Genomic DNA, 17995 nt, shown 5'->3' on the forward strand with positions numbered 1-17995 from the left:
GTGAGAGGGATGCGTCAAGTCCTGAATCTTAGTTATAAGGCTTGATTGATAAGTGATTGTTGAGGTGTGTGATGGGGATGTGGTGAATTGAACCGCACCTAGGTTTAGTGGTTCACTTGTGAGGATATTTTATTTTAAGATCTATTCATTGACTTTGACCACATGTGTGAGGTCATTGAGCTTCTTTATTATTATTTATTTATTTGTCACAAGTAAGGCTTATATTAACACTGCAATGAAGTTACTGTGAAATTCCCCTAGTTGCCACAGTCCGGCACCTGTTCGGGTCAATGCACCTAACCAGCATGTCTTTCAGACTGTGGGAGGAAATCGGAGCACCCGGAGGAAACCCACGCAGACACTGGGAGAACGTGCAAACTCCGCACAGACAGCGACCCAAGCCAGGAATCGAGTCCGGATTCCTGGCGCTGTGAAGCAGCAGTGCTAACCACTGTGCCACCCACTTGCTACATTGCATCCAGGTCATCGGGGTTTCACTCCTGGCAATGACCTCCACAGCCATCTGTTCCCATCGTTTGTTGACCATGTGTCTGGAGGGTCTCCTGCCCCAGTGTGGATACAGGACATCTCTCCATTTCATCTACTCCACCAAGATCTCCAGTGCTGCATCAGAAAACCTGGGGAGCCCATGCTCTCCCATGTTACATGTGCCCTTTATGTTTCCCTGGACGGATTCAGTTCCTGTGTGCTCCAACACAATGTACTGCCCCTTCAAGGGACAGAGGCTAAATGGTGCTTGGAAGTTATGATTTTGGTCTCCTTGTTGATGTGCACAGCAAATGAACAGCATGTTCAGCATTGCCTACACGGTAGAAATGATTATAATAAGCAAAAAGCATGAAGTTGGCATGCTGCCTGCATTTCAATCAACGGGAGTGGATTAATCGCACATCGCAATCCCTGCGTCTGTTTTCAGGGGTTATCCACTATTGCCCTCATGGTGGTTATAATCATCAATCCTCTTTAAAACAACATTTTATATAATAAGAAAATACATAAGTCAGATAACAACTTACTCTTCATAAGATCATAAGATGGTAAGAAATAGGAACAGCAGTAGGCTATTCGGCCCATTGAGCCTGCTCTACCATTCGATAAAATCATGGCTGATCTGACTGTGACCTGAACTCCACTTTGCTACCTGCACCCCCTCCATAACCCTTAGATAAAAGCAAAATATTGCGGATGCTGAAATCCAAAAAAAATACCCCTGAAAATGCTGGAAAATCTCAGCAGGTCTGACAGCATCTGTGGGGAGAGAACCGAGCCAACATTTCGAGTCGAGATGACCCATTTAATTTTGTTCACCTTCTGGAGAATATTGAGGAGATTTGATAGAAGTATTCAAAATCACAAGGAGACAGAGAGATTGGTGAAGTGATCAAGAACCAAAGGACATTGATTTAAGGGGTGGGATTTTCCAACTACGATTTCCGTGGCAGGCGGGACAGGAAAACTCCCCCCAAGGTGTCTGACAACAGAACCAAGGATGACATGAGGAAAAATCTTCTTACGAAGTGAGTGTTTAGGTTCTGGAATATACTGCTTGAGAGGGTAATTGAGGCCAGATTCAAATGTGGTTATTCAAAAGCGAATTGGATAAGCATCTGAAGGGGAACGAAAAACCTTTCAGAGGTAGGTGGAAAGAATAGAAGAATAGAGCTAGCTAAATTGTTCTAGCGGAGAGCTGGCACAGGGACGATGGGTCGAATATCCTCCTTCTGTACTGTAATCATTATTTGACTTTCATAGGGTTCCCAGGTCTTCTGCCCCAATGTAGACAGTTGTGATGTAGAACCTAACTGCAAATGACCCTTTTCTTCTGGTCATTGGATTCCAGGAGTTATGCAATTTACAATTAGATATGAAGCATTTTTTACTCAAAATTTACAGAAACATTTGTGATCTACCAAATTATCCAGAATTAAACCAAGGCCAAAAGGTGTGTGCACAAGATAGTGTAAAGTTTATTTATTCGTCACAAGTAGACTTAACATTCACACTGCAATGAAGTTGCTGTGAAAATCCCCTAGTCACCACACTCCGGCGCCTGTACTAAGGGTCCAGTAATCCAGAGAGCAAATTAATAATCTAGAGAATGTGAATTCATATCTCAGTGAGGCAGTATGAAAATTTGAATTTTGTTAAATAAATTCCTGGCTCATTGTCCCTCAGGGAAGGAAACGGGCTGTCCTTACCTGCTGCGGCGTATGTGTGATCCAATTCCACACTAACATGGTTTACTCAACCTCCCTCTGAAGTGCTATAGTAAGCCTCTCAGTTGTATTGAATCCAACAGCTAGAGATGGGTAATAAATGGAAGCCTTGCCGGTGTGGCCCACATCACAGGAATGATCATATTATAAAGTGTAAGGAAATAAAACCTTTTTTCCATCGGCTGACAGAACGTCTGATGGAATCCTTCACAGTTGGAAAGGCTACAAGTAAACTTCCCTGATAATATCATGTATACTAAGCAGAGCAGAGTCATTCAGGCAAGAAACTCCAAAATTCAAGCCTGGTCTGCGGTGAATTAACTGATCTCACACATTGTTGTGATGTTTGTTTATGCAGTGAGTCTTAGTTGTCTTGTTGACTTACTTATGGTGTCTTCCACAGTTAAACAGCCTTCCAATACTTACCAGCTAGGCTTTCATGCTAAAAACGGTTAAGTCAATAACTAACAGAACTGAAGAGAAATTGTCATTCTATATGGTGTATGAAGATTAAAATGTCAACAGTAGAAAATGGAAATTAAAACACAAAATGTTGGAATTGCACAGCACCTCAGTCTGTCACCTGACCCAGCAAATACAGGTTAAAGTTTTGGGAACAGCCTCCACTAGTTTTCCTGAAACATAAAGGTTTACAACAAAGGAGCAAGTCATTCGATCCATTGTTTCTTGGGGGAGGGGGACATTGGTATTCTTGCGATTGTCCTGGTGAATGCAAGATGAAAAGCTTTTTTTCAGCAATAATCAAGTTCTGTCCTACCAAACAAGTATATCCTATTAGCCTACACTGGAAATAACCGTGTCTCATATCTGCCTTTATAAGTACTGCACCCCAGGCATAATCTAATCCTGGTAAATCTACAAAGTATGTTCTCCATGGCTTCAATATCAGTTTCACAATGGAGACCAATAATTGCGCAGTTGTTTAATCATAAATTTTGTATACATTGCTACTTCTTTACACTTGTGCTTTATGCATCTATGTCTAAACCCTTTTCGTGGCTTTGTCTATCTGCAATCCAACTTTCATAGGATTACATATTGAAACCCATAGATGTCTCAGTTATCATAGAAATAATAGAAACCCTACAGTACAGAAAGAGGCCATTCGGCCCATCGAGTCTGCACCGATCACAATCCCACCCAGGCCCTACCACCATATCCCCACAGATTTATCCACTAATCCCTCTAACCTACGCATCTCAGGACACTAAGGGCAATTTTTAGCATGGCCAATCAACCTAACTCGCACATCTTTGGACTGTGGAAGGAAACCGGAGCACCCGGAGGAAACCCACGCAGACACGAGGAGAATGTGCAAACTCCACACAGACAGTGACCCAAGCCGGGAATCGAACCCAGGTCCCTGGAGCTGTGAAGCAGCAGTGCTAACCACTGTGCTACCGTGCCGCCCAGTTTATTTACATCTTTTAGCATCTTTCTCATTTGATCTGCATCCGCGCCCCCCCTCACTCTCCCGACCCACGAAAAGATATTAACTCACATTAACCCATGTTAAAATGGTGAAGGATCATGTATCTTGAATATTAAGTTACCATTTCTCGCTCAAATGCTGATCCAGTGGCTGTGCATTCACTATTTAAGAAAAAAAAGGTGACTGAATTTGATTGTTGTCAGTGCCATCTTTCCAAATGAAATATTTTCAACACTAGCTAGATCAGAGATTTTGTATTCTTTTTGGAAAAAGTTCAGGTCACCAGAGTTCTCATGCACCTGCTGGGAAATAAGTGTGCACGTCGCTTGTTAGAATTCTTAAATACCAGCCGAGTTCTTTTTCAGCCGGGTGTCAATGCTGGTGTCTTACCATTAAAGTGTGTCTGTTGGCTGACAGCAAGCCTGTCCCATATCCTGACGCCAAGCCTCCCATCGGCCCATTGTGTGATGCCCCTATTAAATTGTGCAAGTCGCTATGGCTACCGGGCATGGCTGTTGAGGGTCCCACCGCGTGGTTACGCAGAACGTGTATGGCATCATCCAATCTTTCTAAGCGGTCTTCAATCCGGGTTTGCTAAAAACATAAAATAATCTGTAATCCAGATGCAAACAAATATTCTCAGCCATTTGCACACAATGAGAGCAGTAATTTTGCTTCATTCATGCCTCACACATGCGTTCAGTACCTCTGAACTTGACTATTCTGACACACTCCTGCCTGGTCTTAATGTCTTACCCTCTGTGCAATTGCAGTCACCCCAAGTTTCTGTTGGCCATTGTCTTAACTCTCACCAAGTCCCAATCACTCTATCATCCCTGTTGCTGCTGACCTACAGTGCCTCCCTGTCAAGCTGTGGAGATGCCGGCGTTGGACTGGGGTAAGCACAGTAGTGCTTATGGTATTTGCTACCAAATAAACCTGTTGGACTTTAACCTGGTGTTGTGAGACTTCTTACTGTCCCTGTCAAGCCCCAGAGCTTGATTTTATCATTTTCATTCTTGTTTTCAAGTCCCTACACAGACTCCCCTTCCTTATATAGAATCATAGAATCCTAAAGTGCAGAACGAGGTCTTTCAGCCCATCAGGTCTATACCGACCACAATCCCACCCAGGCCCTATCCCCGTAACCCCACGTATTTACTCTGCTAGTCCTCCTGACAGTAAGGGGCAATTTAGCATGGCCAATCAACCTAACCCACACATCTTTGGATTGTGGGAGGAAACAGGAGCACCCGGAGGAAACCCCCGCAGACATGGGGAGAACGTGCAGACTCCACACAGACTGGGATCCAAGCCAGGAATCGAACCTGGGTCCTTGGCGCTGTGAGGCAGCAGAGACAACCACTGTGCCGCCGTGCTGTCCCGCTACCTGTAATATCTATAAATTTCTCCAATCCCACAACCCTCTGAGATAGCTGCACTTCTCTAATTCTGGCCAATTAGTTATCCTTGATTTTAATCGTCATACCTTCATTTTCCTAAACCCTAATCGCTAAAACACCCTTCCTACACATCTCAGCTGATGCTTCACAGTGCCAAGGACACAGGTTTCATTTCTGGCCTCAGGTTTTTGATTTGATTTGATTTATTATTGTCACATGTATTGGTATGCAGTGAAAAGTATTGTTTCTTGCGTGCTATACAGATGAAGCATACCGTACATAGAGAAGGAAAGGAGAGAGTGCAGAACGTAGTGTTACAGTCATAGCTAGGGTGTAAAGAAAGATCAACTTAAGGCAGGTCCATTCAAAAGTCTGATGGCAGCAGGGGAAAAGCTGTTCTTGAGTCAGTTGGTACGTGTCTCAGACTTTTGTATCTTTTTCCCGACGGAAGAAGGTGGAAGAGAGTATGTCCAGGGTCCGTAAGGTCCTTGATTATGCTGGTTGCTTTTCCAAGGCAACGGGAAGTGTAGACAGTGGCAATGGATGGGAGGCTGGTTAGAGTGATGGATTGGGCTGTGCTCACAACCCTTTGCAGTTTCTTGCGGTCTTGGACAGAGCAGGAGCCATACCAAGCTGTGATACAACCAGAAAGAATGCTTTCTATGGTGCATCTGAAAAAGGTGGTGAGAGTCATAGCTGACATGCCAAATTTCCTTAGTCTCCTGAGAGAGCTGGTGGGCTTTCCTGACTACAGCGTCAGCATAGAGGGACCAGAACAGGTGTTGGTGATCTGGACACCTAAAAACTTGAAGCTCTCGACCATTTCTACTTTGTCCCCATTGATGTAGACAGGGGCATGTTCTCCACTACGTTTCCTGAAGTTGATGACTATCTCCTTCATTTTGTTGACATTGAGGGAGAAATTATTGTCATCACACCAGATCACCAGATTCTCTATCTCATTCATGTACTCTGTCTCGTCATTATTTGAGATCCAACTCACTTCAGTGGTGTCATCAGCAAACTTGAAAATTGAGTTGGAGGGGAATTTGGCCACAGTCATAGGTGTATAAGGAGTATAGTAAGGGGCTGAGGACACAGCCTTGTGGGGAACCGGCGTTGAGGACGATCATCTGTCTGTCAGGTGGCTATCTGTGTAGAGTTTGCACATTCTTCCTGTGTCTGACGAAGGGTCATCTAGACTCGAAACATTGGCTCTATTCTATCTCCACAGATGCTGTCAGACCTGCTGAGATTTTCCAGCAGTTTCTGTTTTTGTTTCAGATTCCAGCATCCACAGTATTTTGCTTTTATCTCCCTGTGTCTGCATGGGTTTCCTCCTGATGCTCTGGTTCCTCCCACAGTCCAAAAGATGCACAGGTCAGTTGCAGTGGCCATGCTAAATTCCCCCTCAATGTACCCAAACAGGCGCCAGAGTGTGGCGACTAGGGTATTTTCGCAGAGAGTTCATTGCAGTGTTAATGTAAGCCTACTTGTGACACTAATAAATAAACTTTAAAACTCCTGAAAACATATCACCTTGACCAAATACTTAAGTCATCTGACCTAAATATCCCCTGATGCGACTTGGTGTTATATTTTGTTTTTATAATACTCCTGTAAAGTACCTTGAGAGTGTTTCATTAAATTAAGGGCACAATATGAGTTGTTGCTGTTACATTTTAAAACATTTCAAAGTTGCTAGAAATGTTTCTCAGAGCCACCAAGAGTATAGAAACACAGAGGGACCTAGGTGTGCAAGTCCACAAATCCTTGAAGGTGGCAGCACAGGTGGAGAAGGTGGTGAAGAAGGCATATGGTATGCTTGCCTTTATAGGACGGGGTATAGACTATAAAAGCTGGAGTCTGATGTTGCAGCTGTATAGAACGCTGGTTAGGCCACATTTGGAGTACTGCGTCCAGTTCTGGTCGCCGCACTACCAGAAGGACGTGGAGGCTTTAGAGAGAGTGCAGAGAAGGTTTACCAGGATGTTGCCTGGTATGGAGGGTCTTAGCTATGAGGAAAGATTGGGTAAACTGGGCTTGTTCTCCCTGGAAAGACGGAGAATGAGGGGAGACCTAATAGAGGTGTACAAAATTATGAAGGGTCTCAATAGGGTGAACAGTGGGAAGCTTTTTCCCAGGTTAGAGGTGACGATCATGAGGGGTCACGGGCTCAAGGTGAGAGGGGCGAGGTATAACTCAGATATCAGAGGGACGTTTTTTACACAGAGAATGGTGGGGGCCTGGAATGCGCTGCCAAGTAGGGTGGTGGAGGCAGACACGCTGGCATCGTTTAAGACTTACCTGGATAGTCACATGAGCAGTCTGGGAATGGAGGGATACAAACGAATGGTCTAGTTGGACCAATGAGCGGCACAGGCTTGGAGGGCCGAAGGGCCTGTTTCCTGTGGTGTACTGTTCTTTGTTCAAAGGTAATGCAACCCATTAGTAGTTGCAGGGATAGCATGTTGCTTTGCAGATTTTGAGAATACATTCAACATATAAAGAACCCAATGGAAAAGTATGCGGTAAGAAATTATAGTAATGCAGAATTCGTCGGTGCTTTTTCCAAGGTCTTTTAATCGAATGCATTTTTCTCTACCTGGTTCTGTCAACTGCTTAAATCAGTAGCAAGAATCCATTGCTTACTTAATCCAAACCATTCTATAACTAGGGCAGTTGTCTTGCTTAACATGCAATATTGACAAAGAACTTCAGCCAAAATTTTGTAACATGTGGATGCAAGAAAACACCAGCCAAGGGTTCACTATTTCCATCTGGACGCTGATAATTGCAGCAGGATTCCTGAATCCAAACTGCGAAGGTCCCTTTTCCAACTCTCTCAATTAAAAATATTTTCAGTAAGGAAATAGATTGCAATTCTGGAAAAGCAAGACTTTGATACCACAATATAAATAATTTGTTTTAAAATTTAAATGCAACTGCCTTGACTGAGAGAAACAGTTTTGTCACAACACCCTCAAGGGGAGGCAATGGCCGAATGGTATTATGGCGAGACTATTAATCCAGGCACTCAGCTAATGTTCTAGGGACCTGGGTTCGAATCCCGCCATGGCAGATGGTGGAATTTGAGTTCAATAAAAAATATCTGGAATTAAGAATCTACTGATGACCATGAAACCATTGTCGATTGTCAGAAAAACCCATCTGGTTCACTGATGTCCTTTAGGAAAAGAAATCTGCCGTCTTTACTCTCGAGGCACAGCAATGTGGTTGACTCTCCAGCTAGCAATGGGCAATAAATGCGGCCAGCTAACAATGCCCATGTCCCATGAATGAATAAAAAAAGAATGTGGTATTGAACCCCACTCTTCCAGGCTGTCACTCCGGAAGTTACCTTTTTAAGAATGCTACCATTTATCTGCACCTAAAGTTTCTTAAATACAGCATTTTACGAAAGACTTCATTTTGTTCACACATATATCCATAGAATCTTTACAGTGCAGAAGGAGGCCATTCAGCCCATCGAGTCTGTACCGACTCTCTCTGACAGGCTGTCTTGCCCAGGCCTTTTCCCCATAATCCCACACATTTACCAAGGCTAATGCACCCAACCTGTCTTGGGGCACTAAGGGGCAAATTAGCATGGCCAATCCACGAAACTTGCACATCTTTGGACTGTGGGAGGAAACCGGAGCACCCGGAGGAAACCCACGCAGACACGGGGAGAACATGCAAACTCCACACAAAGAGTCATCCAAGGCCGGAATTGAACCCGGGTCCCTGGCACTGTGAATCAGCAGTGCGAACCACTCTGCCATCGTGCTGCCCCAAATAGCAAGGCATAGAACTATTTACCCCAATGAAGCAACAGGGGAAAAGCTTCAAAGCCACTGCTGGATTAAGTGCGTAAATGGAATAATTGAGTGCAACTTTATTTTGATAGCATATTGTTACATCCTTTTTTCTCAGACCTACCAAAGAGTGAAGTGGACCTTCGTAATTGGGAGAGGATGGACCCTGGCCTCCATTTCTGGACCACACAGAGGTACCTGCTAAAATCAGAAATCAGGGTTAAAAGTTTGGTGCTTAAGGTCAGGACATAAGGAGGAAAGAAAGATGCACACATTCAGAGGTCCTGCGTTTGAGCAGATGGCCAGGACCAAGCAGATCACGTGCAAGTTGACCGGAGTGAAAGCTCCCCGTTAGCAGCTGGCTACCAAAGTTGCCAGCAAGAGGACTCCAGTGGAGTGAAGCAGCTTCACCACTATCAGCCCGGCACTCTGGCACTGCGGGAGATCTGCTGCTACCAGAAATCCATCAAGTTGCTGATCCGCAAGCTGCCCCTCCAGCACCTGGTGTGGGAGATCACTCAGAACTGCCAGACCGACCCGCCCTTCCAGAGCTCGGCCATCATGGTCCTGCAGGAGGCCAGCAAGGCACACACCCACACACACACAAACACCCACACCCACCCATGCGTGCACATACGCGCGCGCACGCACACACACACACACACATACAAACACCCACCCACGCGTGCATACACGCGTGCGCGTGCACACACAAACACACCCACTAACACAAACACGCACGCTCACCCACATGTGCACACACACATTGCCTGAAACGCTGGTGCATTGTTTTACCTGTGAGAGTTGGCGGAGATCCAACAGGCGTTGATGGAGTTGAAGGGAAACTGTTGTTAGTGTGATCTGGTGAGTAGATCTAAAAGAGAAGCAGGAATCTTTTTAAAGGATGCTTTGAATCTAATCATCAGAGTGCACTTATACATGTCTATAATATCAGTACGAGCTGGCCATTCTATTTGAGCTGTTAGGTCTTTAACACTCTGGAAACAGTAGGCCAATTTTACTCCACTGTTGAGCATTTTGTATTTATTGCAAGTTTACAGCTGCTTCACAGTAAAATTCCTGAATGTGAAAGATGCAAGTTGCATTAATTCCCAGTACAGCTCAGGATACAAATTCTGAAAAATAGACTTTATTCCTAGAGCAAGCAACTTGCAACAGGGCTGATACAGATAATGAACTTGTGTGTTATTGGACTCTTATTATAAAGCTGTACACTCAATTATGGCACATTGGCTCAATGTTGTCTCCCTAAGGAGCAATCCAGTCAGTCCCACTTGTCCCACTCAGTCCCTATAGTCCTGTAAGTTTATTTTCTTCAAGCACTCATCCAATTTCCTTTTGAAATTATTGGCTGCTTTCACTTCCATCAGCTTCACTAGCAGAAAGGTCCAGGTCATTATCACTTGCCGCATAAAAAAGTTCTTCCTCACATTTTTCCTGCATCACTTGCCCAAATCATAGAAACCCTACAGTGCAGAAGGAGGCCATTTGGCCCATCAAGTCTGCACCGACCACAATCTCACCCAGGCCCTACCCCCACATATTTACCCGCTAATCCCTCTAACCTACGCATCTCAGGGGCAATTTTTAACCTGGCCAATCAACCTAACCCGCACATCTTTGGACTTCAACCTGTGTGTCCTAGTCATTATATCACATCAACCAATGGTAAGGGTCTTTCCTTGCTGTAGGAACGTTTTTCAGGGACTATGTATTATGCTGGCTTTTACGTGGGAGATTTCTCCTCTTAATTATGGCTCACCTAACACAAAGACATACGGAGACAGTACTCTGATAAAAGACGTTCTTTATTTTCCAAGTTTGGTCAACGTACGAGGGAGAGCAATTTGGAGCAGTTCCAAATCAACTCTGAAATTACATTACTCTTAGTTCTGCAATTATACAATTTTCAAAAGCTATTTGCCAACCCAGCTGGGTATGAGCCAATCATTATAAGTATAGGTGTTATATCTTGGCCAATGACACCTACTCCTGAGCAGCATGGAACTGCATGATCAGCTTGTGGATCTTAGGGTTTCTTACTCATAGTCTCCTGATGTTTTCCAGACTACCTTATCCGGTGTCCTTGGTTCAATGTATATCCCATTCATAACGGCTGTCTGGAGACTATTGATAAGAATTGTTTTTTCTTTGCTCAGCAGCAGTATTGTGTCTTAAGGAACGTGGTTTTTTTTTACTTAACTACGCCCCATCATGCCTTATGATCATTATGTTGTTAACAAAGGTGTATGCTTTAAATACAAAATATGTTTTCAAAAATACATGTCTAAATTCTCTAAAAGTGGTTATATGTACCTCGATGCAAGCAGCATATTTTGGATATTTTATAACTCTTTCTGTACCCTATCTACTCTGATCTTAACTACCCCAACCTGTTGATCTTTGTTTCCAAAGCATTCTGAATCTCCTTACACTTCCCTATCTTATCTACATCTGTCAAAATCTTGCACAATTTCTATTCAATCTCCCCTCAGGGACTGCTCCAAGGAGAACAACCCCAGCCTAAGCTTGGAACTAAACCCCCAATCCCTGGAACCATTCCGGTAGATCTCCTCTGCAAACTCTCAATGACCTTAGCATCTATCCTAAAATGTGGTGGCCAGAACTGGACTAGTGGGGGGTCTAACCAGAGCTTTATAAAGGCTCAGCTTAACTTTGCTCCTTTTATACTCAATGCCTTTGCCTACAAAGTCCAAGATCCCACATGCTGTCACCTGTCAGAGAAGACTTTGTATACACTATTTTAAACACACACACTGGTTATTAAAAACTGCATTGATAAGTGAGGAGAGGTGGAATGAGGTTAAGCACAAATGCCGAAAAATCCACATTCACCACATTTCATGCTGATGTCCACCCAATGCAATCTCGTAATACAAACTTTTTTGTGTGAAAGGAGCTAAACGCATTCATTCCCACTCTTGTATCCTTCTGCAAAACCCATGTCACAAAAACCTGGCCTAATAGGCCTATTTCTTACCCATATCTTTCAAGGGATGCACAAGAGCACTACACTGAACTGTGTGTTTCTTCCGGCTTGGTCTCCACTCATTGGCCTAGAAACTGGCTTGCACTCACGGCTGGTTATAAAATCAGTGCGGACCAGAAATCCCACTCTCCAACAATTTAACCCAGCCTACAGCGTGTTATGACTTCCCGCCGACTTTCCTTCTGGGGAAGAGGGGGGGGGGAAGTGGGTAATGAGCAATCTGTCCACCCATAAAATGCAACCTTGGTCAGAATTCTCCAGCCGTTCACGCCAGCGGGGTTCTCCATTCTCGTCGGCAACACACCTCCCCCCACCCCTCACGGTTTTCCTGCCGACGTGGGGTGATGTCAATGGGAATTCACCATTGACAGCAGTGGATAGACAAGAGAATCCCACTGCTAGCAAACTATGGGCCACCCCGCCAATGGCAGAAAACACATGGCTGGGAGGCCAGAGAATCTCACCCCACATGTCTCTCAACAGCCCATAACACTATGATACCAAGTTTCATATCCATGCTTTCACCAAGCCTTTGCTTTTATCAAATAAATATATATAGATAGTAAAATACTTTAAAGAGCAAACTCCCCATCACTATGCTTTTCTAAAATCCAGGGACAAACATCTTGTTAAAATTTCAATTCTCTCAGACTTAGAGAAATAGACACTGCTCTTTAATACAAAAAATAATTTCCCATGTGCTTGAAGCCCAACCTGTTTCAAATCCAACTGGACCAATCCCATTTTCCCAGGTCAGGTCTCTTTGGATGCCATCACTAAAAATTCCAGCTAAATGTAGTCGTGGTGGGGACTGTGCCAGGCAGCCCCTGCAGCTGTATTTAGAGCAGATTATACCATTAAAAATAAAATCCAAATCCCATCCAGCAAAAAGTTTGGATTAAATCGGTTGCGCCCGTAAGTAATTATCTGTAAGAATATCCCCATCTCAAATTTCACATCAATGCATTACACGGCTGCCAGATATATCAAGTTTAAAGTTTCAAGGGTTTTTTAAAAAAGTTTAGTTATTAGTGTCACAAATAGGCTCACATTCACACTGCAATAAAGTTACTGTGAAAACACCCTAGTCGCCATACTCCGGTGCCTGTTTGGGTGCACAGAAGGAGAATTTAGTATGGCCAAGCACCTAATCAGCACATCTTTTGGATTGTGGAAGGAAACCCACGCAGACACGGGGAGAAGGTGCAGACTCCGCACAGGCAGTGACCCAAGTCAGGAATTGAACCTGGGTCCCTGGCGCTGTGAGGCTGCAGTGCTAACTGCAAGTTAAAATAAAAGCTCCCCCTCACCCATTCACAGCCTTCCCCATCTCTACACAAAAGAAAATGAGTGAACAATAGTCCCTCCACTTACTGATGCAAGTGCTTTACCCAGTGCGTCGCCAGTCTGTGAGCTGCTAGTTGGCACTCCTGATCTGGTTACTAGAAGCAGAGAGAAAAAAAGTTAAGGTTAATCAAATTAGGTCACAACCTGCAGAAACATTCAAGCATTACATAACTTGTGAGTGAAACAACCCATGACACAGGGCTATGGAAAACTGCCAGATGACATCACAAATGTTGGAATGTAGCATTATCAGTTTTATTTGGTGCAGATGGACTATTAGGTGGAGAGAAAAATATTAAACACTGAGGGCTTCATGCTTTCTATATTTTTCAGACTTAACAGTAATTCCCAGTAAGTTGTTTTAACTGAACGTCCTCGCCCTGTACTGATTAAATTTGAATAGCGTCATACACGTCAAAAGATACTGGTGCCTAGCCCACCTAAAAACAGCTGCTCCCTTCTATTTAAGTTAGTGTTCAAAGATGCACAGACAGAATGAGGATAGGTCTCAGCATGCTTAGTCTGAGGAGAGGCAAATGCTTGTGAAGGTTATGCTTCAGTTACGAAAGGCACAAAGTAAGAGACAGTTCCCAGTGTGCCTATTTTCAAGTGCCAACCAGATGAATATGGTGAGCGCAAATCTCTAGACTCAAGCCCAGAACCAATCTAGCGATCAAAGGAAATGGAAAGTTAGCAAAAGAGGATTAAAATATAGTGGTTCAAGTGGACAAGAGTATTGGTGGGCCTAATTTCCTGTTTCTGTCCTCTAGATTCTATGATTGGTTGAGGACAAAACATTGTGTGATTTCAAGAAGAAATTAGACATAATTCTTGGGGCTGAAGGGATCCAGAGATATGGGGGGAGGCAGGATCAGGGTATTGATTTTGATGATCAGCCATGGTCAAAACGAATGGCAGAGCAGGCTCGTAGTGTCGAATGGCTTCTATTTTCTATGTTTCTGTCTGGAGAAAATGTGGCCCAAGATTATGAAGTTATTAAGGTAATATAATTTACAAACACAAGTATCTGACACTGAAGCCAACTCTAGCTTCCCTTTCACTGCCCTAGCTCTGCTGACAATGAAAATAGGCATTATCTCAGGTTGCTCCAAGTCCGTATGGTTCGATACCAGGCCATCTGAGGCATTTAGTCATTGATCTGTCAAAGAACAAAGAACAAAGAACAGTACAGTACAGCACAGGAAACAGGCCCTTCGGCCCTCCAAGCCTGCGCCGCTCCTTGGTCCAACTAGACCAATCATTTGTATCCCTCCATTCCCAGGCTGCTCATGTGACTATCCAGGTAAGTCTTAAACGATGTCAGCGTGCCTGCCTCCACCACCCTACTTGGCAGCGCATTCCAGGCCCCCACCACCCTCTGTGTAAAAAAAAATCCCTCTAATATCTGAGTTATACTTCGCCCCTCTCACCTTGAGCCCGTGACCCCTCGTGAACGTCACTTCTGATCTGGGAAAAAGCTTCCCACCGTTCACCCTATCTATCCCCTTCATAATTTTGTACACCTCTATTAGATCTCCCCTCATTCTCCGTCTTTCCAGGGAGAACAACCCCAGTTTACCCAATCTCTCCTCATAGCTAAGACCCTCCATACCAGGCAACATCCTGGTAAACCTTCTTTGCACTCTCTCTAACGCCTCCACGTCCTTCTGGTAGTGCGGCGACCAGAACTGGACGCAGTACTCCAAATGTGGCCTAACCTGCGTTCTATACAGCTGCATCATCAGACTCCAGCTTTCATACTCTATACCCCGTCCTATAAAGGCAAGCATACCATATACCTTCTTCACCACCTTCTCCACCTGTGTTGCCACCTTCAAGGATTTGTGGACTTGCACACCTAGTCCCTCTGTGTTTCTATACTCCTGATGACTCTGCCATTTATTGTATAACTCCTCCCTACATTATTTCTTCCAAAATGCATCACTTCGCATTTATCCGGATTAAACTCCATCTGCCACCTCTCCGCCCAATTTCCCAGCCTATCTATATCCTGCTGCATTGCCCGACAATGCTCTTCGCTATCCGCAAGTCCAGCCATCTTCGTGTCATCCGCAAACTTGCTGATTACACCAGTTACACCTTCTTCCAAATCATTTACATATATCACAAATAGCAGAGGTCCCAGTACAGAGCCCTGCGGAACACCACTGGTCACAGACCTCCAGCCGGAAAAAGACCCTTCGACCACTACCCTCTGTCTCCTATGGCCAAGCCAGTTCTCCACCCATCTAGCCACTTCTCCTTGTATCCCATGAGCCTTAACCTTCTTAACCATCCTGCCATGTGGGACTTTGTCAAATGCCTTACTGAAATCCATATAGACGACATCCACGGCCCTTCCTTCATCAACCGTTTTTGTCACTTCCTCAAAAAACTCCACCAAATCTGTAAGGCACGACCTCCCTCTTACAAAACCATGCTGTCTGTCACTAATGAGATTGTTCCTTTCTAAATGCACATACATCCTGTCTCTAAGAATCCTCTCCAACAACTTCCCTACCACGGAAGTCAAGCTCACCGGCCTATAATTTCCTGGGTTATCCCTGCTACCCTTCTTAAACAACGGGACCACATTCGCTATCCTCCAATCCTCAGGGACCTCACCCGTGTCCAAAGAAGCAACAAAGATTTCCGTCAGAGGCCCAGCAATTTCATCTCTCGTCTCCCTGAGCAGTCGAGGATAGATGCCATCAGGCCCTGGGGCTTTGTCAGTTTTAATGTTCCCTAAAAAACCTAACACTTCCTCTCTGTCATCTGTTAACTTTCTGATTTCTTTTAAAGAACTGATGAACAAAAATAAGAATGTGCAAAGCCTTGGTTAAACAACCATTAAAGTTCTGTCTGAACTTCCTGGCTCCTACTTACAGAAAATACATTAATATCAGGAAGACATCAATGTCATGAAAGAGATTAATGTGATATATGTCAATGTGGTTGACTCCCAAATGCCCTCTGAAAGGGTTTAGCAAACTACTCCATTGTATTGGATCACCCCAAAATCGTAGAAATGTACAAGGAATGAATTCAGATGGACTACAATACATCGATCTAGGCACCGGAAATAAAATAAATAAAATATATCCACATTTCTTCACTGTCACTTGGTTAAAATCCCGGAGTTTCCTTCCCAGCAGCACTGTGGATGTACCGACACCACATGGACAGCAGCAGATCTTGGTGACAGCTTACCACTGCCTTCTCAAAGACAATTAGGGATGGGCAAGAAATGCTGGCCTAGTCAGTATTGCTCACATTCCATGAAGAATAAATTTTTAAAAGTTCAGCCTCGATTCACCACAACAATGTCAAGCATTAAAAATTGTAATTAGAAGAGACTTGAAATGTTGTTACTGTGAGCACCAACCTTCCCCCCCTCCACTCCACTGTGGTGGGCTTTCTGGCAGTGGCTTGTCATTGACTGCCGGCGGGATCTTCTGGCCAATCGCTCCGCCAGGGGACACGCCATGGCTGGAGAGGGGGGAGATGGGGTAGCCTCCGGTGGGACCGGAAGATCCCGCAGGCAGGAAGAGCTGTAAAATTCAGCTCTATGTCCTTTGTGGAAGATTGATAAGAGCTCCAGTGTTGATGTGATAAACATGGGTTTTCCAAAGGCATTTGATTCAATGCTACACAACTGGCTTGTCATCAAAATTTTATCCCAAAGAACAAAAGGGAAAGAGGTAGTCTTGACCTTCAAAATGACATAAACATGTTGGTGGATTGGGCAGACAAGTGGTAGAGGAAGTTCCATGTAGAGAAGTGTGAGCTGATTAATTTTGGCAGGATGATATGGACAAACAGCATAGAATAAAGGGAGAAATTCTAAAGGAGATGCAGGAACAGAGGGACCTTGTTGTATCTATACATGTGTCACTGACAATGGCAGGGCATGTCAAGAGAGCAATTAATAAAGCATATAGTACCTTAGGCTTTATGACTGGGGGCATTGAGTACAAGATTAAAGAGGACATGTTGAACTTGTATAAGACACTAGTTAGACCTCATCTGGAGTACATACTTGAGGAAGGATGCAAAGGCAGTGGAGAGAATGCACAAGAGCTTCACAAGAATCATTTCCGGAATAAAGAACTAAAATTATGAGGATTGATTAGAGAGATTGGGTCTGAGTCCTTGGAGGAAACAGGTGAGAGGAGATGTGATAGAGGTATTCAAGTTCCTGAGGGGTACGGACAGGATAAATAGTGAGATAATGTTCTCATTAAAGACAGCATGAAAAACTTCAGGACACAGATCCCAAATAATTGGCAAAAGGAGTAAAAGTGACGTGAGGAAAATTTACTTCACCCAGAGGGTGGTTAGAGTCTGGAACAAATTTCTTGAGAGGATAGTAGAGGTAGGTTTGATTGAGGTATTGAAAAGGGAATTGGATTGCTATCTTAATAGAAAGAGTGTGCAAGGTTACAAGGATAAAGCAGGGGAGTAGATCAAGGTAGAATGCTTCTTCAGAGAGCCAGTGCAATCTAACTGGCTTCCTTCTACATGGTGAAGATTCTGGGGCACTCTCAAAACAATTCTAAATGCTAAATTCGTGTAAAAACTAGAGTAAATCATGCTGTTTTTTTCAGCGGGAGCTTCAAAATGAATCTCCCACACTCTGTGCACTGCAAAGTGCGCTAGGTGAATCAGTCCAAAAATCAGTGGGCTGTTTACCACTGGAGGGGCTG

General features: G+C 44.1%; 1 protein-coding gene across 14 annotated transcripts in view; it reads right to left on the minus strand.

Annotated features, from left to right (window-relative positions):
- tcf4 (transcription factor 4) overlaps window positions 1–17995 on the minus strand; it is a 502483-nt gene that overhangs the window by 60674 nt on the left and 423814 nt on the right. For 13 of the 14 annotated variants that reach the window (XR_013498725.1, XM_078219783.1, XM_078219717.1 and 10 more), the window contains 4 exons: window positions 13317–13384; window positions 9707–9785; window positions 9036–9112; window positions 4081–4284 (listed from right to left, as the gene is read on the minus strand). Coding sequence is in view for 13 of the 14 variants with exons in the window: in XM_078219783.1 (XP_078075909.1) it covers window positions 4081–4284; window positions 9036–9112; window positions 9707–9785; window positions 13317–13384 (428 nt within the window). In the remaining variant the exon portion in view is untranslated. The remainder of the gene's footprint in view (window positions 1–4080; window positions 4285–9035; window positions 9113–9706; window positions 9786–13316; window positions 13385–17995) is intronic. The other variant, XM_078219754.1, reaches the window with a different exon arrangement.

The sequence above is a fragment of the Mustelus asterias genome, chromosome 1 (genome assembly GCF_964213995.1).
Source record: "Mustelus asterias chromosome 1, sMusAst1.hap1.1, whole genome shotgun sequence".
Lineage (NCBI taxonomy): Eukaryota > Metazoa > Chordata > Chondrichthyes > Carcharhiniformes > Triakidae > Mustelus > Mustelus asterias.